The sequence below is a fragment of the Channa argus genome, chromosome 17, assembly GCF_033026475.1.
Source record: "Channa argus isolate prfri chromosome 17, Channa argus male v1.0, whole genome shotgun sequence".
Lineage (NCBI taxonomy): Eukaryota > Metazoa > Chordata > Actinopteri > Anabantiformes > Channidae > Channa > Channa argus.
In genome coordinates, this window is record NC_090213.1 from 3620080 (window position 1) to 3641591 (window position 21512).

The 21512-nt window shown below is 40.0% G+C and overlaps 4 protein-coding genes and 1 non-coding gene across 8 annotated transcripts in view; all 5 read right to left on the reverse strand.

Moving 5' to 3' along the window:
- The window catches only part of ift172 (intraflagellar transport 172), a 29504-nt gene extending 24270 nt beyond the window's left edge, over positions 1-5234 (reverse strand). For 2 of the 3 annotated variants that reach the window (XM_067481426.1, XM_067481424.1), the window contains exons 1-14: positions 5018-5234; positions 4603-4746; positions 4290-4402; positions 4151-4190; positions 3524-3589; positions 3298-3377; positions 3066-3153; positions 2638-2852; positions 2422-2545; positions 2082-2177; positions 1539-1700; positions 1381-1434; positions 1023-1126; positions 163-248 (exon numbers count right to left, since the gene is read on the reverse strand). In XM_067481426.1, coding sequence (XP_067337527.1) covers positions 163-248; positions 1023-1126; positions 1381-1434; positions 1539-1700; positions 2082-2177; positions 2422-2545; positions 2638-2852; positions 3066-3153; positions 3298-3377; positions 3524-3589; positions 4151-4190; positions 4290-4402; positions 4603-4746; positions 5018-5056 — 1411 coding nt within the window. In that variant the 5' untranslated portion in view covers positions 5057-5234. The remainder of the gene's footprint in view (positions 1-162; positions 249-1022; positions 1127-1380; positions 1435-1538; positions 1701-2081; positions 2178-2421; positions 2546-2637; positions 2853-3065; positions 3154-3297; positions 3378-3523; positions 3590-4150; positions 4191-4289; positions 4403-4602; positions 4747-5017) is intronic. The other variant, XM_067481425.1, reaches the window with a different exon arrangement.
- A 331-nt stretch (positions 5235-5565) lies between these two features.
- Positions 5566-5637, reverse strand: trnaa-ugc (transfer RNA alanine (anticodon UGC)). Its single transcript has one exon. It is a non-coding gene; the product is annotated as a tRNA-Ala (tRNA).
- Positions 5638-6759: 1122 nt separating this feature from the next.
- On the reverse strand, positions 6760-10590 carry LOC137102655 (uncharacterized). Its single transcript, XM_067482381.1, has 6 exons — positions 10470-10590; positions 7954-8280; positions 7747-7791; positions 7344-7451; positions 7191-7277; positions 6760-7098 (listed from the first exon to the last, which is right to left on the reverse strand). Exons 1-6 carry the CDS (start codon positions 10546-10548, stop codon positions 7040-7042), a joined length of 705 nt encoding a protein of 234 aa, XP_067338482.1. The 5' UTR covers positions 10549-10590; the 3' UTR covers positions 6760-7039.
- A 1418-nt stretch (positions 10591-12008) lies between these two features.
- Positions 12009-13819, reverse strand: LOC137102897 (uncharacterized). Its single transcript, XM_067482827.1, has 8 exons — positions 13771-13819; positions 13261-13536; positions 13009-13110; positions 12829-12912; positions 12699-12727; positions 12511-12567; positions 12292-12360; positions 12009-12180 (listed from the first exon to the last, which is right to left on the reverse strand). The coding sequence occupies exons 1-8, from the start codon at positions 13817-13819 to the stop codon at positions 12082-12084; spliced, it is 765 nt and encodes a 254-aa protein (XP_067338928.1). The 3' UTR covers positions 12009-12081.
- Positions 13820-14644: 825 nt separating this feature from the next.
- On the reverse strand, positions 14645-20195 carry LOC137102659 (uncharacterized). Of its 2 annotated transcripts, none has more exons than XM_067482390.1 (6): positions 20037-20195; positions 19498-19848; positions 19093-19356; positions 18838-18930; positions 18502-18588; positions 14645-15531 (listed from the first exon to the last, which is right to left on the reverse strand). In XM_067482390.1, the coding sequence occupies exons 1-6, from the start codon at positions 20113-20115 to the stop codon at positions 15527-15529; spliced, it is 879 nt and encodes a 292-aa protein (XP_067338491.1). In that variant the 5' UTR covers positions 20116-20195; the 3' UTR covers positions 14645-15526. The 2 variants fall into 2 exon arrangements, with proteins under 2 accessions (XP_067338491.1, XP_067338490.1); XM_067482389.1 differs by having other exon boundaries at positions 19081-19356.
- Between the last annotated feature and the right edge of the window lie 1317 nt (positions 20196-21512).

The window sequence follows — 21512 nt, forward strand, 5'->3', positions numbered from 1 at the left end:
GTGAGGCAGGAGAGTTTTCTGCACGTTGAAAAAACCTCATTGAGACAGTGTATCGTAAACACGATCTATGTATTTTTTTGTTGCTTGAGGAAAATGACTGACTCCAGTGTGTTGGCTCCAACACAGCACCACAATGAGCCCACTCCTCATACTCATCCTTACCGACAGCAATGGTCTTTATGTCAATCAAATAAGCAAGCTTCTTGCTGTCTTCAGCTCCTCTCTGCTTCCTCTCATTCAGTCGGACGCTGCAGACACACACACACACACACACACACACAGCTTAGTGTAAATAACAACTTGGTAAACCACTAAAGCACTGAGTAAAACTGAATTCAATAGTGATTAAATAGAAAAAAGTATTAAATCCAGCTTCAGCTCTGCATAATTGGCTTCAGCTGTTATTGTTCACACTTGAAATCCCAGGATACATCTGATCATGATGTTGTCATTGCTACAGTGTCCAGCCAGAGGCAAGGAGCAGGCAGAGTATTCTGAAACCTGCTCGTCTCAACAGCAATCAACCATTAGTCAGTCACCAAGGGACTGTCAGTCCTGTCACTTTTGACAGGTCTGAATACATTAACATACACCAGCAGACTCACTCACTATTGTGATCTGAGATTTCTGCCCAGCTCAATACAGCCATCTAGTGGACAGAGCTGGAAGTAGCTGATCAGGAACGATGACAGACTGTGGTCCAACTATGGGATTATTCTGTCTGGTTCTACTGTTGGAAATGTACTAATAATCTGTAAAACATCATTCAACAACATATGCATATTTTAAAATTCAAATATTATTCAAAGCTCTATTTTGAAATTTTGTGCCTCAACCTCAATGTGTTATGGGGAATTTGAGCCAGAAAGTAAACAAAGATTTGTACATTGGGAGATTTCTGGGATTCTTACAATTCTGACATCACAACAACAGTAAGTCAGTGATCAGACTCCCTCATCCAGGTTTGTTCAATGGAACAGGACAATTGTTCAATTGGTGTACTTCTGTGTAATTACACCCACCTGATGAGATGAGGGTTCATAAATTCGGTTCTGACGGATCCTAGGATCTCGTTGTTGCTGTACTCCACCAGGCTCAGCTCTCCAGCATTAAAAATCATGCCCACCTGAAAACACACAATGCAGTCAAATACAAAAACTCTGGAGGTGTTGGGATGGAGGGGGGTCGCTATCCAGTCAAATTCACAAGAGTTGAAATCAAAACCTCTTGGTAGACGTCACTGCTTTTACTTAATTATTCAGTAAATATCATGTGGTGAAACTTTCAGTGGATAAGAGACTTTACATGCAAATACTATGTTTTCAACCTGCACAGTGTGTGTAGAGAGTCCACTATGTGCTGTACTCTGTGTGTACTTACTGTTTCATTTTCAAAGAAAAACTTTTCATTTCCTCCAGAACTGGGCCACGGCACCTGAAAGAAGTGAGAAGATGAATCAAGCTCTCTGCCTGGCTGGATGATACTATGGTGAGTGAGTTAATGTGTCAGTTCCACGTAAGCAATGCTTTAAGTCCTACTTCACTCAGTTTATTTGTCAGCAGGTCTCCCAGCAGAAGAGTATCAGAGGTGTGAGCCACCAGGTAGCGATCCTTGCCCATGATCTTGACTCCTTCTATCTCATACCCGTAGTAGGACTTTAGGACCACCCGAGTACCTGTGGAGAGGTTCCTCACTATCACCTAGACACGGAGGAAAAGCAAATGAGGGACGTAAAGTAGATACAAGAAGAAAAACACACATTTATTATATATATATATTCATTAATTGAAAACCTGAACATGCTGTAGCTAAGCAAATACAATGGTTTCTAGAAAAATCCTCAATTTCTGTTGTCCATGTCCTAATTATGAAATTCAGAGACTGATTTGACCGGAATATGGTCAAATTCATATAATCTGTTTAGTGACAAGAGGCAGAATTCAAAGTGAGGCCTGGAATTGTTCATTTGGTCCTTAGCTTGTCTGACTGCTCCCTTATTTCCCATTTACCAATAGTTGGAAGTTTTATGGTTGAGACAGATATTTAAGTTTTAATTTTTTCTTGTTTCTGACTGGTTTTACCTGGCTCAGGCTCACATAGGTCATCTCAAACTTCTTTTTATAATTGACTCTTCGCAGGCAGCAATCAAACAGCTCCACTCCTCCACACAGTGTCCCCTGTCAAGACACACAATAAACACAAACATACTAAAAAACCTAAAACACATTTAAAATAGATGATTTTCTTTTTATGTGACAGTAACAGCAGAGGAGTTAAGTGGTATCATAAGGTTTTAGAATTTCAGTGCCACAAGCTGTTTAATCCAGGAGTAACATCAGACTAAAACCTGCATCCTTTGGGGACCTGAAGGTCCACGTGCACATGTAATAATAATAACATAATACGACAGAGAGTGTTTACAGCACAGAGGCGGGATCCATCTTTCTTCCAGGCCAAGCTGGTGATGTTGTAGAGGTTAAGAATCTCTTTAGGCTTGGCTTCATCCCACACACCTTTCCTCGGAGCCCAGTTAAACACCCGCAACCTGGGCAAGAAACAACTTGTCACCTGAAACGTCCTGCAATCGCTTTACAGGTAGTTAAGTGTAGATATGAACCTAAGAGAGCGTTTACTGACCGCTCATAGCTGCCGAACACGACCGACTGCCCACTGGGGCTGGAGGCAGCCACAGTGAATTCTCTCTCTGTTCTCTCACGGCTGTAGTCGAAGGTCTGCAGGACACGACCCTCTCTGCTGTACGCCACCACCTTCTTGTCACAGCCGCCCACCACGATGCTGTTTGTACCCCAGGCCATGGCACAGGGTGGGCACGGGTGCATCAACAGCTTCCCCTGTGTCACAGTGTGTTAAGGTGTGAGTGGGTGTATGTTTGTTTTACAGCAGCAATAAGAGGAAATAAACCCTAAATCCTGTATGTCAATAAGGTCGTAGCAAAACAACACGCAATCTACAAGAGAGGGCAGTGAAATAATTTATGTAAAAACAGGAAAATATACAGCTATAAAATAAGGAAAAGAATAAATCTTGTGTGAGGATGTGGCTACCTGAGTTTCCCCTGAGCCTTCATCATCAAAAAAGTAACGTACGACCGTCCCATCAGCATGGCCGGACAGGAGGCCTTTACCAGAAACACTGACACACAACAGAGATTTTACAACAACTGACCGAACCTTTGAGAAAGACACTGAACGACAAATACACACGATGCTATAAACTAGGTTTTGATCAGAGCTGCACGTATTAAATATTTGTACTATGTATTAAATACTTATTTACTTGGATGCCAGCGAGACAACACAGGACTCTGTGCCATAGATGGTTGAAGACTTGTTTGTCTGAGTGTTTGCAAGGCGAACCTGTAAATGAAGTCAGAGACATAGAAATTCACACTCAAAACTTCCACTTAAACATACAAATGTGTCAGACACACCTGGTGATGCTACCTGTACTATATGATCTCTGTCAGCATGTTTCTGATAAGTGCTGAAGGCTACGGACTCACCTTGCCATCTACTAGTCCAAACACAATTGCATGCTCTGCAGGCCAAAGCAGGCAGGTTACACCACTCTGCAGTACAGCACATAAAATACCATGATCAGAAAAAGTATATGTGATGCTTCATGACAAAGATGTTACAGAGCTGAAAATTCAAACATGTAACTAGAAACATCAGCCAGTGGGATGAAGCAGATACAGTAAACTACCCTGAAGGTGTGATGCCTCAACAAATGTCCTGAGCATACAGGAGGTTTCTAATGGCTTAATACGGTCATAGCAGACAATTTTAACTTCTGTAGCATTTCACTTAAAAGGTTTGGAATCTTTACTTTTGATCAGTTTCCAAACTTTCAGGGCCTAAAATCTGCCCGAACACCTACGGAACATGACAATTTAGTCACGTGGACAGCAGCATTTTGAATAAATTGAATAAAGGAAGCTTTTTATTTGTATTTGTTATTAAAGCTGGAGTGTGCTGATCAATGACTCTGTGTCACCAGAACATTCCACATTAAAAATTAACATTGGAACATATTTCTAATAAAATTACAGTAAAGAATGCTACACATCAAAACACAAAGAAATACTGCATCTAAACATATTGACTGCGCTGCACTTGTGTTCACTTACCGTCTGAACAAATTTGTTGCAAATTGCTTTCTTGTCCCCCCTGGGAAAGAAGACAAAAATCAATAGAATATAATAAATATTCGTTTAATGCGTGAACATATACGGTATAACAAAACACATTCAGTCAAAAGAACATTACCAATCTTCTCCAATTCTGTAGACAAATATGATGTTGTCTGACTGGCCGATGGCAATTTTGGTGGAGTCTGGTGAGAAAACCATGTCCTTCACAACATAGCTCTGTTTTCCATACTGACAAAAGATTGAATGGGAATATGATTAATATTATTACACAATCAGCTTATTTGTGTCTCGCAATAAACATCCACATTGATGTAATTCACAGAGGATCAGTCCACCAGCTTTTGTTTCAGGATTAATTGAAACCTGCACAGCAAATCTGACTTGATGCATTAGAGACATCAGCAGAGCTACCTGCCGTCCTGTCTCACCTTGGAGTCCAGGGGCTTGGTGGAGAACTTGTCTCTCCTCTCTCCCTGCTCATCGTAAAGCAGCACCACTCTGTCCACAGTGCACACGGCGAACTTGGTGTTGTTCGGAGCCCAGGCCATGCAGGTCACTTTGGCAGGACCCTCCTATGAAAGCAGAGACATTATAGTGTGAGAAGCGAGAACGAGAAGATGCCGTGGGCGGATTATCGAACAGGTCCATGGGCTTTAGGACTTCAGCTGTGCCGTCATGGAACCAGCTAAACCTGCATTGGTCAAATCGCACAACTGCCGAAGTGACAAAAGAAAGTTAACGCTTCGTTACATCTTGTCATTCCTGTTTTATCTCGAACATTACTTAGTCCCACTTTTTAACTCCGACTGTGTGACAGCGTCAGCTAGCGTTAGCTTAACTCACCTGCGGCGTTAACAGCGTCCTGAGATGCTTCAGTTGCATGTTCGGAAGGTTTTTAGGAAGCTCGTAACATGGACGAATGTTGTTAGTGCAGTAATGCGCTAGATACGGTAGTTTGTAGTCACATTTTCATGAGCCGAGCCGAGCCGAGCCGAGCTAGCAGCTAGCTGTTAGCAGAGAACATCTTCGCAGTAAACATCACCGATCTCCTTAGTTACCGGGGACTTGTGGTGCATTTACAACTGTGGGAAATTCCAGCTGCAATAATGACGTTCCGCGTTTCACGAAATTCAAGTGAAAACAAGTAGTTATTTAAGGCAGCGCTACATTACATACAGTATAAATGTGTACTGTGAACATATCAAGTAGCTTTTCAAAATTTTCTTTTCGTAATTTCTAAATCCGTATCTCTGTCCTGACACCAAGATAAATATAACGGATGCGGTCGTATAAGTTTTAAATAGTTAAATATAAAACCAGGAACTGTTTAAATAGTTTAAACAACCCAATGGTCAGATTTTCTGTAATCTGATGAGAAAGAAAATGAACCATGGAGATGCCGGGGATTGAACCCGGGGCCTCATACATGCAAAGCATGCGCTCTACCACTGAGCTACATCCCCTTCGCTCTGCATCAGGCTGAGAGTTGTGTATTTATGTAATGACATTGTAATGATGACTAATTTTGTTTTGTTTTTAAAGATAATGCGATATCACATACAGCACCTCCGGACAAAGTCAGGAGAATATCATAATTGCAGTGTAAGCGTGAGAGCGAATCAGGTCATTTGTCCTAGTCCCTACATCCGCAGCAGCAGCATCATCATCATCAGTACCATCACCATCAAATTAAACTGATCCAACAGCAGAAAAATCTGCATATCCGGGAATCTTAAACCATTAAAGGTTTTAGCTCTACACTTTCATTTGATAAAGGCAGCTTTATATGCAAAATTTTGTAAAGTAATTACTTGCTATACTTATATATATTTAAAAACAAATCATTACAAACTCCCATGATGATATGATTTATTTTTTCATTTACTTCTTTTTTTTTCCATTTACTTTTTGTCATGTTCCGGTACTCATACTCACTTCCTGTCTTGGACTTTTATTTTTTACGCCCTTTCTTCACTTCTTGTTCCTGCTTAACTTCTGCAGCTTCACCACTCATCATCAGTCACAGCTCTTCCCTTGCCTCCTTAAACCCAGCTCTGATTTCGCGGTATCTTTGCTTTGGTTTCCGTAAGCTCACTCATTCCCTCCTCGTTTATCTACTCTTTCTTTATATTTGTTAATAAAACTTATTTTCTCGCCTTGTTGAACTTGGGTCCACCCTAACTACCAACCCTGACACTTTATTACAGCTAAAGTTAAAATTTGCTCCGGTGCTTTGGTGACGTGCACCAAACTCATAAGAAGTCGCACAAACAAACCGTCACAATAATTTGAGCAGTGGTTTAAAGACATTTTGATTAACGTTGGAAGAAACAAGTCCAGCTGTCCATCCCGGGATCTCGTAACATGACGCAGAACGCGTGACGTTTTGTTTCTAAAAATGGTCTTTAAAAACGGCAATACTTGAGTAAATGTCTTTACCAGTAATTCAATTCCAACATTATTTTTAAAGAGAATTCGATTAATATGAACATGATGTTAAACTGAACAACCAGCAGTATAAAGAAACTCAAACAACTTCGAAATCTTTTACATTTTTGTAAATAACTATTTTTATTTGTCTTACAGAAGTTCTCAACTTAAGGATTCACCATCTCACTGCCACTGAATTTATAATACAGTGATGTGTGCAAACACTTTAGACTCTTTGGACAGATTATTCGTAACACAGCCACAATGACCATAAACATGCACCAGGTGTAATCAAAGAAGTCCTGCAGGAGATGATCAGTTCCCCAAATGACCCTCATTTTAAAACCATGGATGCAGGATTACATGAAGGGTGAGACAGACACAAAGGACAAGTGGCAAGATGCTTGTAACAGCCTCCCCAACAACCAGAGAGTCCTAGGGAGATTTCAAGAACCCACATGTGGTGGAGAGACATGAGAATGAAGTATTGGTCCCTTGAAAGAAAAGAAAACAGTGGACTTTAACTTCAACAATGAACATCACAAAAACATTGGATTATAAAATATTCATCAGTGGCTGTTCTCACCTTTACTTCTGCTCCAAACTTCGACTGTAACAACAATAATGATCAGTGTTGTTAAACCCACAGAGACAATAATGAGCCTCAACAAACCTGGAAACACACACACACACATTTTTACTTGTAAGCAGTTTTTGATTTTTAATGCTGAGTTGTTACCTTGTAGTTTTGTTGCAGCATCACTGGTTGCTGTGCTTCCTCCTTGGTTTGTGGAGCTCTCAGTTATATTTCCCATTGATTTAGTTGTTGCTGTTTTTGTGTCCACATCTGGAGAAATAAAATAAGTCAATAAAACGACTCACATTACGACTTCAGTTAGACCTTTAGCTCTGGTCCACATGTGGACTCTAACAACAATAAGGATCAGTGCTGTTAAACCCACAGAGACAAACATAAAAAATATAAAACATAAAAACAACATTTTGTTACAGCTTTCTCTCAAAAATTGTTAGAGAAACAACAACTGTAAAAATATTAAAATATTATTAATGTTAAATACTGTAGATATTATTGACATATACAGAGAGATTCTGGCCTAACAAACAAACTGTTGAGTCACTACCTTGTTGGTTTGGTGAAGCATCACTGATTTCTATTGTGGCTGTAGCTGCGATTTCCATTGTTTTTGATTTAATTGACACGCACACACACACACACACACACACACACAAACACACACACACACACGATCAATTGTTGTAGCTTAATTGAAAAACAATAATAGTAAAATACGTACATAATAGCAGAACATAATGATGTAAATACTCACTGGTAACAACAGACAGATAAACCACAGAGTCTGAACCTTGTTGTCGTCCTGATTTGTCAAACTGTCTGCAGGAGTAATGTCCAACATCTTCATCTGTGACCTTCTTTATAACCAGAGAACAGTTCTCTGTAACACTCAGTCTGTCTGGTTTAGAGTCGGTGTTGTTGTGAATCTTCCCATGTTCAAACAGTGTCACTGCTGTGTTTCCCAAACCACTGAAGAGCCACGTTGTGTTGTCACACCGATTATGATGATTTGCAATTTCACACTGTAAAGTGACGTCATCTCCATCTCTGACAAATAAACCAGTTTCCTGTTCAGCTCCTGCTGGTGAGAAGATGGAACAGTCACATGAAAAGAAAATTAGAACAGTGTCTATTTGAAAAAAAAATTATTTCAGCTGCAGCAGAAGTTTGTTAATGTGTTTAAAACCTAAACTAATCACACTCTGTCTGGGGTCTTTTCTTCTTACTCGCCTCCTTTCCACACCCTCTGTTGTGTTCACTCTCCCTATCATGTCCCTGGTCCTTCTGTCCCTCCGCTACCTGTCCGTCACACACAGGTGTTTTTATTTACCTGCTCCTCACACACACTCCCTCCCTTTGCCTGATCTCTTATCCTAATCACCTGGTCCCAGCAACGCTCTCCTGCTGAGTCTTCACTAAACTTTAAGCTGCTATTCTTCCACACTACTCTAAGACCAATGTTGGCGCATCCATTCCACTATCGGGTGTCTTTTCTCAAAGCTTTGGGGGGGTCTGCTGTCCAAAACCTTCCCCCGAACCGCAGTCATCCTGGCTTACGGTTGCAGCCATCACTCCATCTAATCATGGTTCTTTACTCTAGACGTCCTCCCGTTCCATCATCTACCACATTACCTATTCAGCTATTGCTACCTATACATTTTATTCTCAATAATGAGATTTGAGTGTGTGGTCTTTGCGAAATTTTTTATTTGTGTCTGTCCTTTCGGCTTATCCTGAGAGTTCAGGGTTTCCACCGTGGATCATTAGTCAAGACGAAGGAAATGATAGTGGACATGCGAAAGGACAGGAGAACGCATCAGCCACTGTTCATCCAGGAGCTTGAAGTGGAGAGGACGAGCAGCTTTAAATACCTGGGTGTCCACATCACTGAGGACCTCACTTGGACACCTCACGTCACGCAGCTGGTCAAGAAGGCCCAACAGCGGCTGCATTTTTTGAGGAGGCTGAGGAAGTTTGGCATGTCGCCTAAGATCTGCAGCAACTTCTACAGCTGCGTCATTGAGAGTTTCCTGACCAACTGCATCACTGTGTGGTACAGCTGCACTACTGTCATGGACCAAACGCCTGCAGAGAGTGAAGACTGCACAGAAGATCACCAGGACTCCACTGCCCTCTCTGCAGAGCATCTACCACCACAGAGTCCACAGGAGAGCTGCTTCCATCCTCAAAGACCCCTCCCACCCCCAGCACGGACTGTTCACACTTCTACCCTCAGAATGGAGGTACAGAAGTGGGAAATGCAGAACCTCAAGGCTGAAGAACTGTTTCTTCCCCTCTGCCATCAGAATCCTAAACTGCTGACAGGAGTTTGCAACCATGAACATAACATAACATAACATAACATAACATAACATAACATAACATAACATAACATAACATAACATAACATAACATAACATAACATAACATAACATAACATAACATAACTGTTTACATGGACACAACTGTTTACGAATCACATTTTATATTTGCACACTAATTTTTTTCAGAACTGCACTACCTCACCTTTATTGCCTTATTGCTCTTATATTGTTTGCTCTTATGTTTATTTCATTTATTTCTATTTTTTGTCAATTCTCATTTTACGTACTGTGACATTTAGAGTGGAGGGCAAAGTAAGAATTTCATTGTGCAGGGAAACATGCTTTCTATCTGTGCATATGACAATAAACACTTTGAATCTTTGAATCTTGAATCTTGAATCTCATGTCCCCTTCCTGACGCAACCCTCCTCAGTTTCTACCAGGCTTGGGACCAGCACTGCACATCTGGGGATGGGCTGTTTGGGGGTTTAGTATTTTGTCACAGTAAAAGTCTTGACCTTCTCTGCCCCCTGAACTGTTAGTCTCACCTGGCTCCCAGCATGGGAATCATGTTGCAGCCTTTAGCATCGTCCAGTATTTCCTCAGTGTTTTTTCCTGTGTTCCTCTCCCCTGGTTTCCCCTGGTTTCCCCTGGTTTCCCCTGGTTTCCCCTGGTTTCCCCTGACCCACATTTATCCTCCCATTTTTGTTCTCATCTCACCTCCTGTTGTGCACATGTCTACTTTCCTTGTCAGTGTGATTTCTTTACCCTTTGACCCTCTGCCTGTAGGTCTGTTTATCTGCCTGCCAGTTTATTGTTGCTGAACTGTCCATTATGTCTTTGTCCCTAACTTTCAAATCCCTCACACAGGCTGTTTTGGTTCCTGTGAATGAAGGTTGGGGCCTAAAAGACACTTAAGCCAATAAAATTTAATCTGTTTACTCACCCGTAAAATGAATGATGAGGATGAGAAATAAAACCATCAGAATCCGTCTGAATTCAGCCATCGTTCTTCTCTGTCTCATTTGTCTCTTGTTCAGACTCTCAACTGTCAGAGTCTCTGAGCTGCTGCTTCTTAAACAGGATGGACATTTAGTGGACTTCCTGAGAATAATGACACGTCACTTACTTCCCGAATGTTTCTTATTGATACTAATTTCGTTGGCCCACATCAGGGGCTCATCCTCAGTTGATTATAGGGGCAAAGGTCCAACATACAACTTCATTTCTGTCTTTACAAACACACTTTGAGCCACTTTAATTGGTGCCACCATTCTTTGACCAAGTGAACCAGTGTGTCCACGGTGTGTTCACTGTGTGCTCACTGTGTATATTTGGTTCCACTGGGTATTTGTTGCATGTGGCACAGTTAGACCACATGAAAAGAAGAAGTTGAAGAAGTTGGAGCTTTTTGTGAACTATAATAAGAAGCAACACGTGCCGACTTGGACATCTGTGTATTTGTGACAGTGACACTTTGACACTTTACAGATAAGAGGAATGAGGAAGCTAAAGGTGTGAAGATGATCAATGATCGCATGCAGCTCTTCTTCTTTATTTAGATGGTGTTTCTTAGTAAACAGGAAGCATCTCTATGGACGTTTTACAGCTGACACGAGCAAACTCCACGCACATACTAAAAGAACCATATCCACACACTTTGGTCTTTATATTGGATGGTTTTCCTGCTGTGGTCAATCAGCCCGTTCTCATTCCTGAGTCATCAAAAAGCGTCGCTTTGCACAGTCCCCTCTGTATTTTATGCTGATGCTTAACGTAGCCCTCAGCGTTGGTGACTGACCCTCACAGCTTTCAGTGTTTAACGCCTAAATCAATGACGTAAAGTATGAAGAGAAAACTCATAGTGATGAGGACGGGGTGGTGGGTGGTACAAGACACAGGACTTATCCACGGGAGACCAGGGTTAGACTCTCTATTGATGATTACTTGACAAAGTGGCACATGTATCATCAATATCTGACGCTGTGAGATAAATGGAACCAGCATGTTTGATGTTTTATTATATACATTTTATTCTTATGTCAAACGAAGCTGTTGGAAGTAAACAGCATGTGTTTGTTAAGGCCTCATGCTCAGCTCGATCTCATTGGCTGCTGCTCCATGTTTCTGCACTGCTGCTTCATCACATTACAAGATTTAATTTCAGTTGAAATGAAATGAGCATTTCCTCTACACACACACACACACACACACACACACACACACGCTGCAGGAACTATTTTGGGTCATTAATCAGCTTTTACCAGGAGGAAGTTGGAACTTGAGAAAACTGTTGACATGCAGTTTGTATTAATGCAGGTTTTCTTTTATTTATGGTTTATTAGACAAAACATCATGAAAACAAATAAATATTTACCACTTAAACCACTTAAACATGCAGCAAGAGCAAGTTCTTTGGAGCAATAATGCAGATTTCAAATTAAATGTATGTAGATCACAGTTTCATCTGCAAAACACTCTTTCCAACATTTAAACTACAAACACAGCACAGCAACATGTTCATAACAGTTATGTGTAAATTTGAATTCTGCTGAAATTCACTCTGGAAATAAAAACTGATTGAGTGTCCTCGCGGTATACGAAGACGTTTTCACAGAGCTGTAGGTCACTTCATCACCTTCATCATAACTCTGAACCTGGAAGGAAACAGCAGCAAACATCCATCACAAACTGAACCCAACAGACTCTAAGGTGGCGCTAGAGGAAAGCTAAGAAGTTCCCCATGTAGAACCAAGCAGACAGCTCACCTGGACTTTACTGTTGGTCTTCTTGGTGAAGCTGATGGAGGCGTAGGAAACTTCATCTTCAGGATCAGTCTACACAGTGAAGACAACACAACAGCTGCTCAGTAACATGTGGATTGTGGGTTTCTGGTTCCTACTAGAACCATTGATCCAGCAGGCAGCACAACACAGAACAACATGGACTCATTAGTCCCAGTGGACAGTGTGGTGTGTGGATCTCACCGTGTCCTGACTGGTTTCTGGACCAGACTGAGGCTGTGCAGGGTTCAAACTCAGAGCCTGAAAACACATGTTTGACATTTGTTTCTCAGTACATTCAGTGATCTCAGTCAAACACACAGACAAAATAACACTGATACAAACTGTTTTTTTATGTCATGACATCATTTCTTATCAAATGTTAAACTCACATTGTTTTCATTCATGTGCATTTTCTTTCCTGAAAAGAAATGAAAGACGTTGTCTGTAGCTTCAAAAGACAGAAATCAAGTCTATTAACGTGTCCTTGTTTGTAAAAGTAGAATCTGTGAACACTCTCACCTTTTCCTCTCTTATATCTATGGACCATCGCAACAATTATTAGAATTGTGATTAAACCCACAATCGACACGAGGAGCCACACAACTGGAAACAGAAGAAACACAAAAACAGTCAAGTTGAAATTAACAAAACTAAAATAAAATGCAGTAAAACAAGGAATTAAAAATAAGAAGAAGTCACCTAGAAGGTTTGGTGCAGCAGCACTGATGGATCCTGTGGTTGGACCTGAGTCTCCACCAGTTGTTGCTGTTGCTTCAGTAGTTTGTGGTTTTGTGTGGTCACCTGAACAAATTCAGTCAGACAAAGCCTCATGTTTACTGTGTGTTGGAACTACGTTAGAAATAATGACGTCATCTTCAAACTTCACATCCATCAAATGACCAAATGTTTGAGGTGGTTTTCGTGGTTTCAAACAGCTCATCGTGTTCTCACCTGTTTTCTCACCTGAGGACTGAAGTCTGAAGGGAAACTGCTGAACTTTTCCATCAGGATCAGTCACTTCACACTTTAATGAGTTTAACACCGATGAGGAAGTAAAGTGAGAATCAGGTAAAGACACAGCAGCGTAGTATTTAGTTGGTGATGCTGATACATCGTATTGATGTTCATGTTTCCCCTGAAACAACCACTTCACTGAAGGTTTTCTGTCTTTATGTGTTGACACATCACAATAGATCCAGATCTTATCACTGTGTTTATGTTCAGTCACTGGTGAAGATGGAGATAATGAGAGAAGAAGAGAATGAGAGTAAATTAACTTCATCACTGTTAAATCATTTTTATTGTAATGTTTCAGTTTCTGGATCTTGTCACGATCTGGTCCTCAGTTCCACTTCCTGCCTTGGACTTTTATTTTGTAGGATGTTAGGATGTAAATACTCACTGGTGACAACAGACACATCAACCACAAAGTCTTGGTATTTTTTTGCTCCTGGTTCAAACTGTCTGCAGGTGTAATGTCCAACACCAACTTCCCATCTACCCTGTGCATTTTGCACAGAGCATGAAAACATGTCTTATTATATATGGAACCAACTTGTTTTTACATTATATGTGGAACGTAAGCGTCTTCGGTCCAAACTGATCCTATCAGTCCCCAACACACCTGTTACAGAACGTTAGAAAGTCACTGTGAATATGTTCATCTGTACGTTATTACACTTTGTTACGTTTGTAGTATTAATCTACTTCCTGACCTTGTTTGAACAAACATTAAACTGGAGTTTTAATTTGTTCCTACAGATGCTTATTAAGTGTAGCACACGTACACTTTCATTTACACAAATTAAAAAAACAGTGTACAGTACTTGAAATTGTATTTACGTTTACTCATAAATCAATACGTAGTACTCAGTATTACTATTTCAAACAATAAAATCATATTGAGCTTCAGCCTACATGAACAGTAGCTGACTACAAAGAAGCATTGTGTGATATCAGAGAGGGTGTGATGCAGTAAATTCAGACTCAGATTGTTTGATTTTGCTAGATTTAAAACATTTTAAACAAAATTTGCAGCATTATCACTTTATCTATAGAGCACTTCCTGCCCTCTGACTCTCGTCGTCTCAACATCCTCCTCTCTCCTCATCACCATCATCATCATCAACATCATCTGTGCTGCCCTCTTCTGGTTGAAGTCTCGTCTCACATCAGCACATCAACAGTCCTCTGTCCCAGCGTGTCCCACCGCTGTCAACAGCAACTTCCTGTCCCATTTTTTCAAAAAATGTAGTTTTGTTCTAAAAGAAAGTCTCCATCAACAATCTTTTTAGTTTTCTTTGCTTTATTTGCTATAAAGATACAAAGAAGTGACAGAAAATACAATTAGGACGTAAATAACAAATCAGCATGTTGATGATCAGTGATGTGATTTTGTGGTGTTTTCAATTGCAGGTTTAGCTGCTGCTGTTTGTGTGTCCTCACACAGACACATATTAAAAAACTCATCACATTTACTTTGGTGGAACTGAAACTTTTTTGGTTTTTAATTTGCACTTTTCCACCAAAGGAGACATGGTCCAGTTCTGGTCCATATTTATACCGTCCAAAAAAGTCCCTGGCCTGAGGGCAGTATTTTCTGAACATTCAGAAGCTCTGTAGAAGATGTGACTGGTTGGATGCCACCCACCATTTCACACTTACACCATTCTTAAAAACTTCCATCTGAGGAAGTGGGTAGTTTGATTTGCTACATTTACCACAGTAACCGACAGATACGTTCATTTGAATTCAGAATTAGCAGTGGGAGAACAGCAGGAAGGTGGTGAGTAGAGAAAGTGGGGGGCAAATTAGTCTGATCTATGTTCTGTTTCATACAACCTCAAATTGGCACATTTATCGTTTCAGGAAGTGTATTTTTTGTAGCCTTTGTTATGTTTTTCAAGAATGAAATAATGTTAAAACCCTGGGAGAAAGAAACAACTGTTGAGGAAGAGGAGAAGGTTGTAAAGAGTAAGACACAACTGTTACGTCACCTTATATTTTAGCGAGAGACAAACAATGAGACAAGAGACAAATGAGAAAGAGTCTCTGAACTGCTGCTTCTCTAACAGGACGGACATTTACTTCCTGTCAGGATGGACATGTCACTACCTCACAGGAACGTATGAGTATTTGTATTTGTTGATCAGTGGAGTCTGACAGAAGCAGAAGAGTCTCCAACATGTTCATACCTTCATCTTCATCTTCATCATTATCAACCTGTGGAAAACAACACAACACACTTGAGATCAGGTGACGTTGAATCATATTTGAAACTCCTGGATAAACATTAACGTAAATACAGTAAGATTATTATTCACACGGGAGATAAAGATGCAAATCAGAGGTCACTAAAATAAATGTTGAATCAAAACAATTTCGGACTCTGTAGTTTTCTCTGGACCCCTGACAAATGTGACAAGTGACGACATGTTCATTCAACCGCTGGCTGTCTAGGTGGTGTCCAGCAAATGATGTGGGCTACATAGATAATTGGAAACGTTTTGGGGAAAACCTGGGCTGATTAGGAGAGACGGCCTCAAACCTACTTTAGATGCTGCAGCTGTCTAATCCAGAAATATGGCTACAACCAAAAGTAGGACGATCCAGAGTTGAGCCTAGGATGCAGAGCTCCAGTCCTACACGTCCCTCTGCAGTGTCCTTACAACCGTCACCCCCCCACAACTCCCACATACCTATAGAGACTGTGTCTGTTCCCCGACCAACTAAATTACATAAACTAAAAAAGACCATAAGAGGAGTTAATCATGATAAACTAATAAAAGTTAAGACTCCTCCTCTTACAGAACAAAATCCCCAAAACTATTAAATGTGGATTATTAAATATCAGATCTCTCTCTTCTAAATCTCTGTTAGTAAATGACCTAATAAATGATCATCAATTCCATTTATTTTGTCTCACTGAAACTTGGTTGCAGCAGGAAGAATATGTCAGTTTAAATGAGTCATATTAGTGATCATGTTCCTAGAAGCACAGGCTGAGGTGGAGGAGTAGCAGCAATCTTCCACTCAAGTCACCAATAAACCCTGGACCTAAACATAGTTCTAACTAAATAACCTTCCTCTTAACCTTTCACACCCAAACTGGAAAACTCAAAAACCACTTCTATCTGTTATCATGTACCGTCCTCCAGTCACTGATTCAGAGTTTCTGACTGAATTTTCAGGTTTTCTATCTGATTTAGTGCTTAGTACAGATAAAGTCATTATAGTTGCTGACTTTAACATTCATGTAGATGCTGACAGTAACTGTCATTGGTTTTTCCCAAAATGTGAATAAACCCACTCACTGTTTTAGTCAGAGCTTAGACCTTGAACTTACACATGGAATGAAAACTGATCATTTAACAGCATTTCCTCATAAATCTCTTCTGTCTGACCATTTTCTAATAACATATGAATTTAAAATAATGGATCATACAGCAGTTATAAAACAATCCCACTACAGCAGGTGGTTAAGTGAAAATGCTGTGAACAAATTTAAAGAAACGATTCTTTCATCATTTGCTTCACTATGTGTCAGTACAATGAAAAGTAGCCACCATAATCTTTCTCCTGCAAAAGTTGATGATCTTGTTGACAATTCTGCAGCCTCACAACGTACAATACTCGATAGTGTTGCCCCTCTGAAAAAGAAGGCAGTAAACCAGAAGAGGTGATCTCCATGGTATAGTTCACAAACACACAACTTAAAACAGGAAACACGAAAGTTAGAAAGGAAGTGGTCCAGAAATTTAGAAGAATCTCATTTAGCCTGGAAAAATAACACTCAGTGATGCCAGAACAGCAGTTTATTCATCATTAATAGAGGAAAACAAGAACAACCCCCGGTTTCTGTTCAGCACTGTAGCCAGACTGACTAAGAGCCATAGTTCTGTTGAGCCTAGTTTTCCCTTAACTCTGAGCAGCAATGACTTCATGATTTTCTTTATGAATAAAATTTTAGCTATTAGAGAAAGAATTCACCAGATCCTCCCCCCAAATATTACAGATAGATCTTCACGTACAGCAGTGCTAGAATCATCGATTAGGCCCCAATCCCTGCTTTTTACCCATAGATCTCTCTGACCTAACTTCAATTATTCCAACTAAGCTGCTCAAGGAAGCTTTACCCTTAATAGATACGTTCATATTAGATATCATCAATCTATCTTTAGAAACAGGCTATGTACCACAGGCCTATGAGGGAGCTGTAATTAAACCACTACTTAAAAAACCCTGTCTTGACCAGGTGTTTTAGCCAATTACAGACCAAAATCTAATCTCCCCTTTATTTCTAAAATCCTTGAAAACGTAGTTGCAAAGCAGTTATGTGATCACCTGTACAGGATTTAGAGTTCATCATAGTACAGAAACAGCACTGATAAAAGTCACCAACGATCTTCTCATGGCCTCAGATAATGGACTCGTCTCTATACTTGTTCTGTTAGATCTTAGTGCTGCATTCGACACCATTGATGAACATTTTATTACAGAGACTGGAACATGAAATTGGGATTAAAGGAACAACACTAGGTTGGTTTAAATCTTCCAGTTTGTTCATGTTAATGATGAATCCTCCATGCACACAAAGGTTAGCTATGGAGTTCCACAAGGCTCTGTGTTAGGACCAATACTTTTTACTTTATATATGTCTCCTTTAGGCAACATTATTAGAAAACACTCCATAAACTCCACTGCTATGCTGATGATACCCAGCTATATTTATCTATGGAACCAGATGAAAATAATCAGTTAATCAAACTTCAACCCTACACGACATAAAGGCCTGGATGTCCCACAATTTCTGACTTCTAAACTCATACAAAATTGAAGTTATAGTATTTGGGCCCAAAAATCTCAGAAATATTCTGTCCAACCATATTGTTATGTTTGGTCGTGTTGCAGATGTCATAAGTCTGGCCTCCAGTACTACTGCAAGGACCCTTGGAGTTATTTTTGACCAGGATTTGTCCTTTACCTCACATATAAAACAAATCTCTAGAACAACCTTCTTCCACCTACGGAACATTGCCAAAATTATGAGCATCCTGTCTGAAAAGTTCATTCATGTATAAACATTAAATGACCTCATTTTTATCCACCTGTGTTTTATTTTCTACAAGACAAAATATTCAACCTGAAATATTATTTATGTACAGTATAATGTTTGTCACTGACTGTTCTCACCTTTAGTTCTGCTCCAAACTTCAACTGTAACAACAATAAGGATCAGTGCTGTTAAACCCACAGAGACAATAATGAGCCTCAACAAACCTGGAAAAACATTAAAAACATGTTTTGTGTTTTAGACAAAGTATCATAAACTGCATGTGAACTTTATCTTTTGAATGTAAATTAATTTCACCATCTACCAGATCCTGTGTCAGAAATCACCAACGTCTGTGTGTTTGGTTTTAGACCAACACTTGTATTAGACACAGTGTCACTATGTTCCTGAATAACTGTCTGATTTTTGTTTTCTAAAAAAATAAATATAAGAATTAAAAAATAATAAGAAGTCACCTAGAAGGTTTGGTGCAGCAGCACTGATGGATTCTGTGGTTGGACCTGAGTCTCCACCTGTTGCTTCAGTAGTTTGTGGTTTTGTGTGGTCACCTGAACAAATTCAGTCAGACAAAGCCTCATGTTTACTGTGTGTTGGAACTACGTTAGAAATAATGACGTCATCTTCAAACTTCACATCCATCAAATGACCAAATGTTTGAGGTGGTTTTCGTGGTTTCAAACAGCTCATCGTGTTCTCACCTGTTTTCTCACCTGAGGACTGAAGTCTGAAGGGAAACTGCTGAACTTTTCCATCAGGATCAGTCACTTCACACTTTAATGAGTTTAACATCGATGAGGAAGTAAAGTGAGAATCAGGTAAAGACAAAGTGGCGTAGTATTTAGTTGGTGATGCTGACACATCATTGTGATTTTCATGTTTCCCCTGAAACAACCACTTCACTGAGGGTTTACTGTGTTTAAGTGTTGACACATAACAGTAGATCAGGATCTTATCACTGTGTTTATGTTCAGTCACTGGTGAAGATGGAGATAATGAGAGAAGAAGAGAATGAGAGTAAATTAACTTCATCACTGTTAAATCATTTTATTGTAATGATTCAGTTTCTGGATCTGACAAACAGTTTGATGTGAAAACATTAGGATGTAAATACTCACTGGTAACAACAGACACATCAACCACAGAGTCTTGGTATTGTTGTGCTCCTGGTAGTTTTTGTCCTGATTCGTTGAACTGTCTGCAGGTGTAACGTCCAACATCTTCACCTGTGAAGTTCTTTATAACCAGAGAACAGTTCTCTGTAACACTCAGTCTGTCTGATTTAGATTTGGGAATCTGAACTTTTTCAATCTGTCCACGTCTGACCAGCATCACTGTCCCATTATTTTCTCGATCACTGAGCATCCAGTCAGTTCTGTCACATTTATTCTGACCATCTCTCACATTTCCACAAGGTAAAGTGACGTCATCTCCATCTCTGACAGTGAAGTAGGACCTTTGTCCAGTTACTGTTGGTGAGAAGATGAGAGATGAACATGAAGAATAAATCAGGAAATCAGATCATTTTAGATACAATAGTTTGTAAACATGTTGTGTCGTCAGTTTCTTCTCTAAAATCATATTTAACACTAATTAGTGGAAATAACAGCATTTATAAAGTTCTATTTGAACCTGTATCATTTCGATATTTACTCACCTGTGAAGTGAATCATCAGGATGAGAAATAAAACCCTTAGAATCCGTCTGAATTCAGCCATCGTTCTTCTCTGTCTCATTTGTCTCAACTGTCAGAGTCTCTGAGCTGCAGCTTCTTAAACAGGATGGACATTTAGTGGACTTCCTGAGAATAATGACAAGTCACTTACTTCCTGAATGTCTTTGTTTCTTATTGATACTAATTTTGTTGGCCCACATCAGGGGCTCATCCTCAGTTGATTATAGGGGCAAAGATCCAACATACAACTTCATTTCTGACTTTACAAACACACTTTGAGCCACTTTAATTGGTGCCACCATTCTTTGACCAAGTGAACCAGTGTGTCCACGGTGTGTTCACTGTGTGCTCACTGTGTATATTTGCTTCCACTGGGTATTTGTTGCATGTGGCACAGTTAGACCACATGAAAAGAAGAAGTTGAAGAAGTTGGAGCTTTTTGTGAACTATAATAAGAAGCAACACGTGCCGACTTGGACATCTGTGTATTTGTGACAGTGACACTTTGACACTTTACAGATAAGAGGAATGAGGAAGCTAAAGGTGTGAAGATGATCAATGATCGCATGCAGCTCTTCTTCTTTATTTAGATGGTGTTTCTTAGTAAACAGGAAGCATCTCTATGGACGTTTTACAGCTGACACGAGCAAACTCCACGCACATACTAAAAGAACCATATCCACACACTTTGGTCTTTATATTGGATGGTTTTCCTGCTGTGGTCAATCAGCCCGTTCTCATTCCTGAGTCATCAAAAAGCGCCGCTTTGCACAGTCCCCTCTGTATTTTATGCTGATGCTTAACGTAGCCCTCAGCGTTGGTGACTGACCCTCAGAGCTTTCAGTGTTTAACGCCTAAATCAATGACGTAAAATATGAAGAGAAAACTCATAGTGATGAGGACGGGGTGGTGGGTGGTACAAGACACAGGACTTATCCACGGGAGACCAGGGTTAGACTCTGTATTGATGATTACTTGACAAAGTGGCACATGTGGTTACTACATGAGGGAGGAAGTAAGTGATGTTGTCACTGTTTGTAGTATTTTGTTTTTATGTAATTTTTCTTCTAACTTAACTTTACCCTGAGCTTTTTGTGCCTAACCCTGTTTTTTATGTGTATAAAGTCGTTCCTGCAGCGTCCAATAGTAACAACAAAGGGTACGTGTGGCGTCAATGTAACACACTAAAGGACACACAAAGCAGCACAATTTGAGACTTTAGGAAGCATCAATATCTGAAGCTGTGAGATAAGAATGTGTTTGGTCAGCTGCAATGTGTTTTTAGCTGCGAAACAAAAAGTGTGAATAAAGTCAAGGCTGAGTAAATTATGTTTTATTATATACATTTTATTCTTATGTCAAACGAAGCTGGTGGAAGTAAACAGCATGTGTTGGTTAAGGCCTCATGCTCAGCTCGATCTCATTGGCTGCTGCTCCATGTTTCTGCACTGCTGCTTC

Excerpts from the sequence above, each read along its gene's own strand:
- LOC137102659 (XM_067482389.1), bottom strand. The coding sequence starts at position 20,115 with ATGAGACAGAGAAGAACGATGGCTGAATTCAGACGGATTCTAAGGGTT. Across the intron at positions 19,849-20,036 it reads CCTGATGATTCACTTCACAG|TAACTGGACAAAGGTCCTAC; the intron begins GTGAGTAAATAT and ends TCTCACCAACAG. Across the intron at positions 18,931-19,080 it reads GTCCTCAGGTGAGAAAACAG|GTGACCACACAAAACCACAA; the intron begins GTGAGAACACGA and ends GAATTTGTTCAG.
- LOC137102897 (XM_067482827.1), bottom strand. The coding sequence starts at position 13,819 with ATGCACAGGGTAGATGGGAAGTTGGTGTTGGACATTACACCTGCAGAC. Across the intron at positions 13,111-13,260 it reads GTCCTCAGGTGAGAAAACAG|GTGACCACACAAAACCACAA; the intron begins GTGAGAACACGA and ends GAATTTGTTCAG. Across the intron at positions 12,728-12,828 it reads TAGATATAAGAGAGGAAAAG|GAAAGAAAATGCACATGAAT; the intron begins GTGAGAGTGTTC and ends ATTTCTTTTCAG.
- LOC137102655 (XM_067482381.1), bottom strand. The coding sequence starts at position 10,548 with ATGAGACAGAGAAGAACGATGGCTGAATTCAGACGGATTCTGATGGTT. Across the intron at positions 7,278-7,343 it reads TGCTGCAACAAAACTACAAG|GTTTGTTGAGGCTCATTATT; the intron begins GTAACAACTCAG and ends GTGTGTTTCCAG. Across the intron at positions 7,099-7,190 it reads AGTTTGGAGCAGAAGTAAAG|GGACCAATACTTCATTCTCA; the intron begins GTGAGAACAGCC and ends TTTTCTTTCAAG.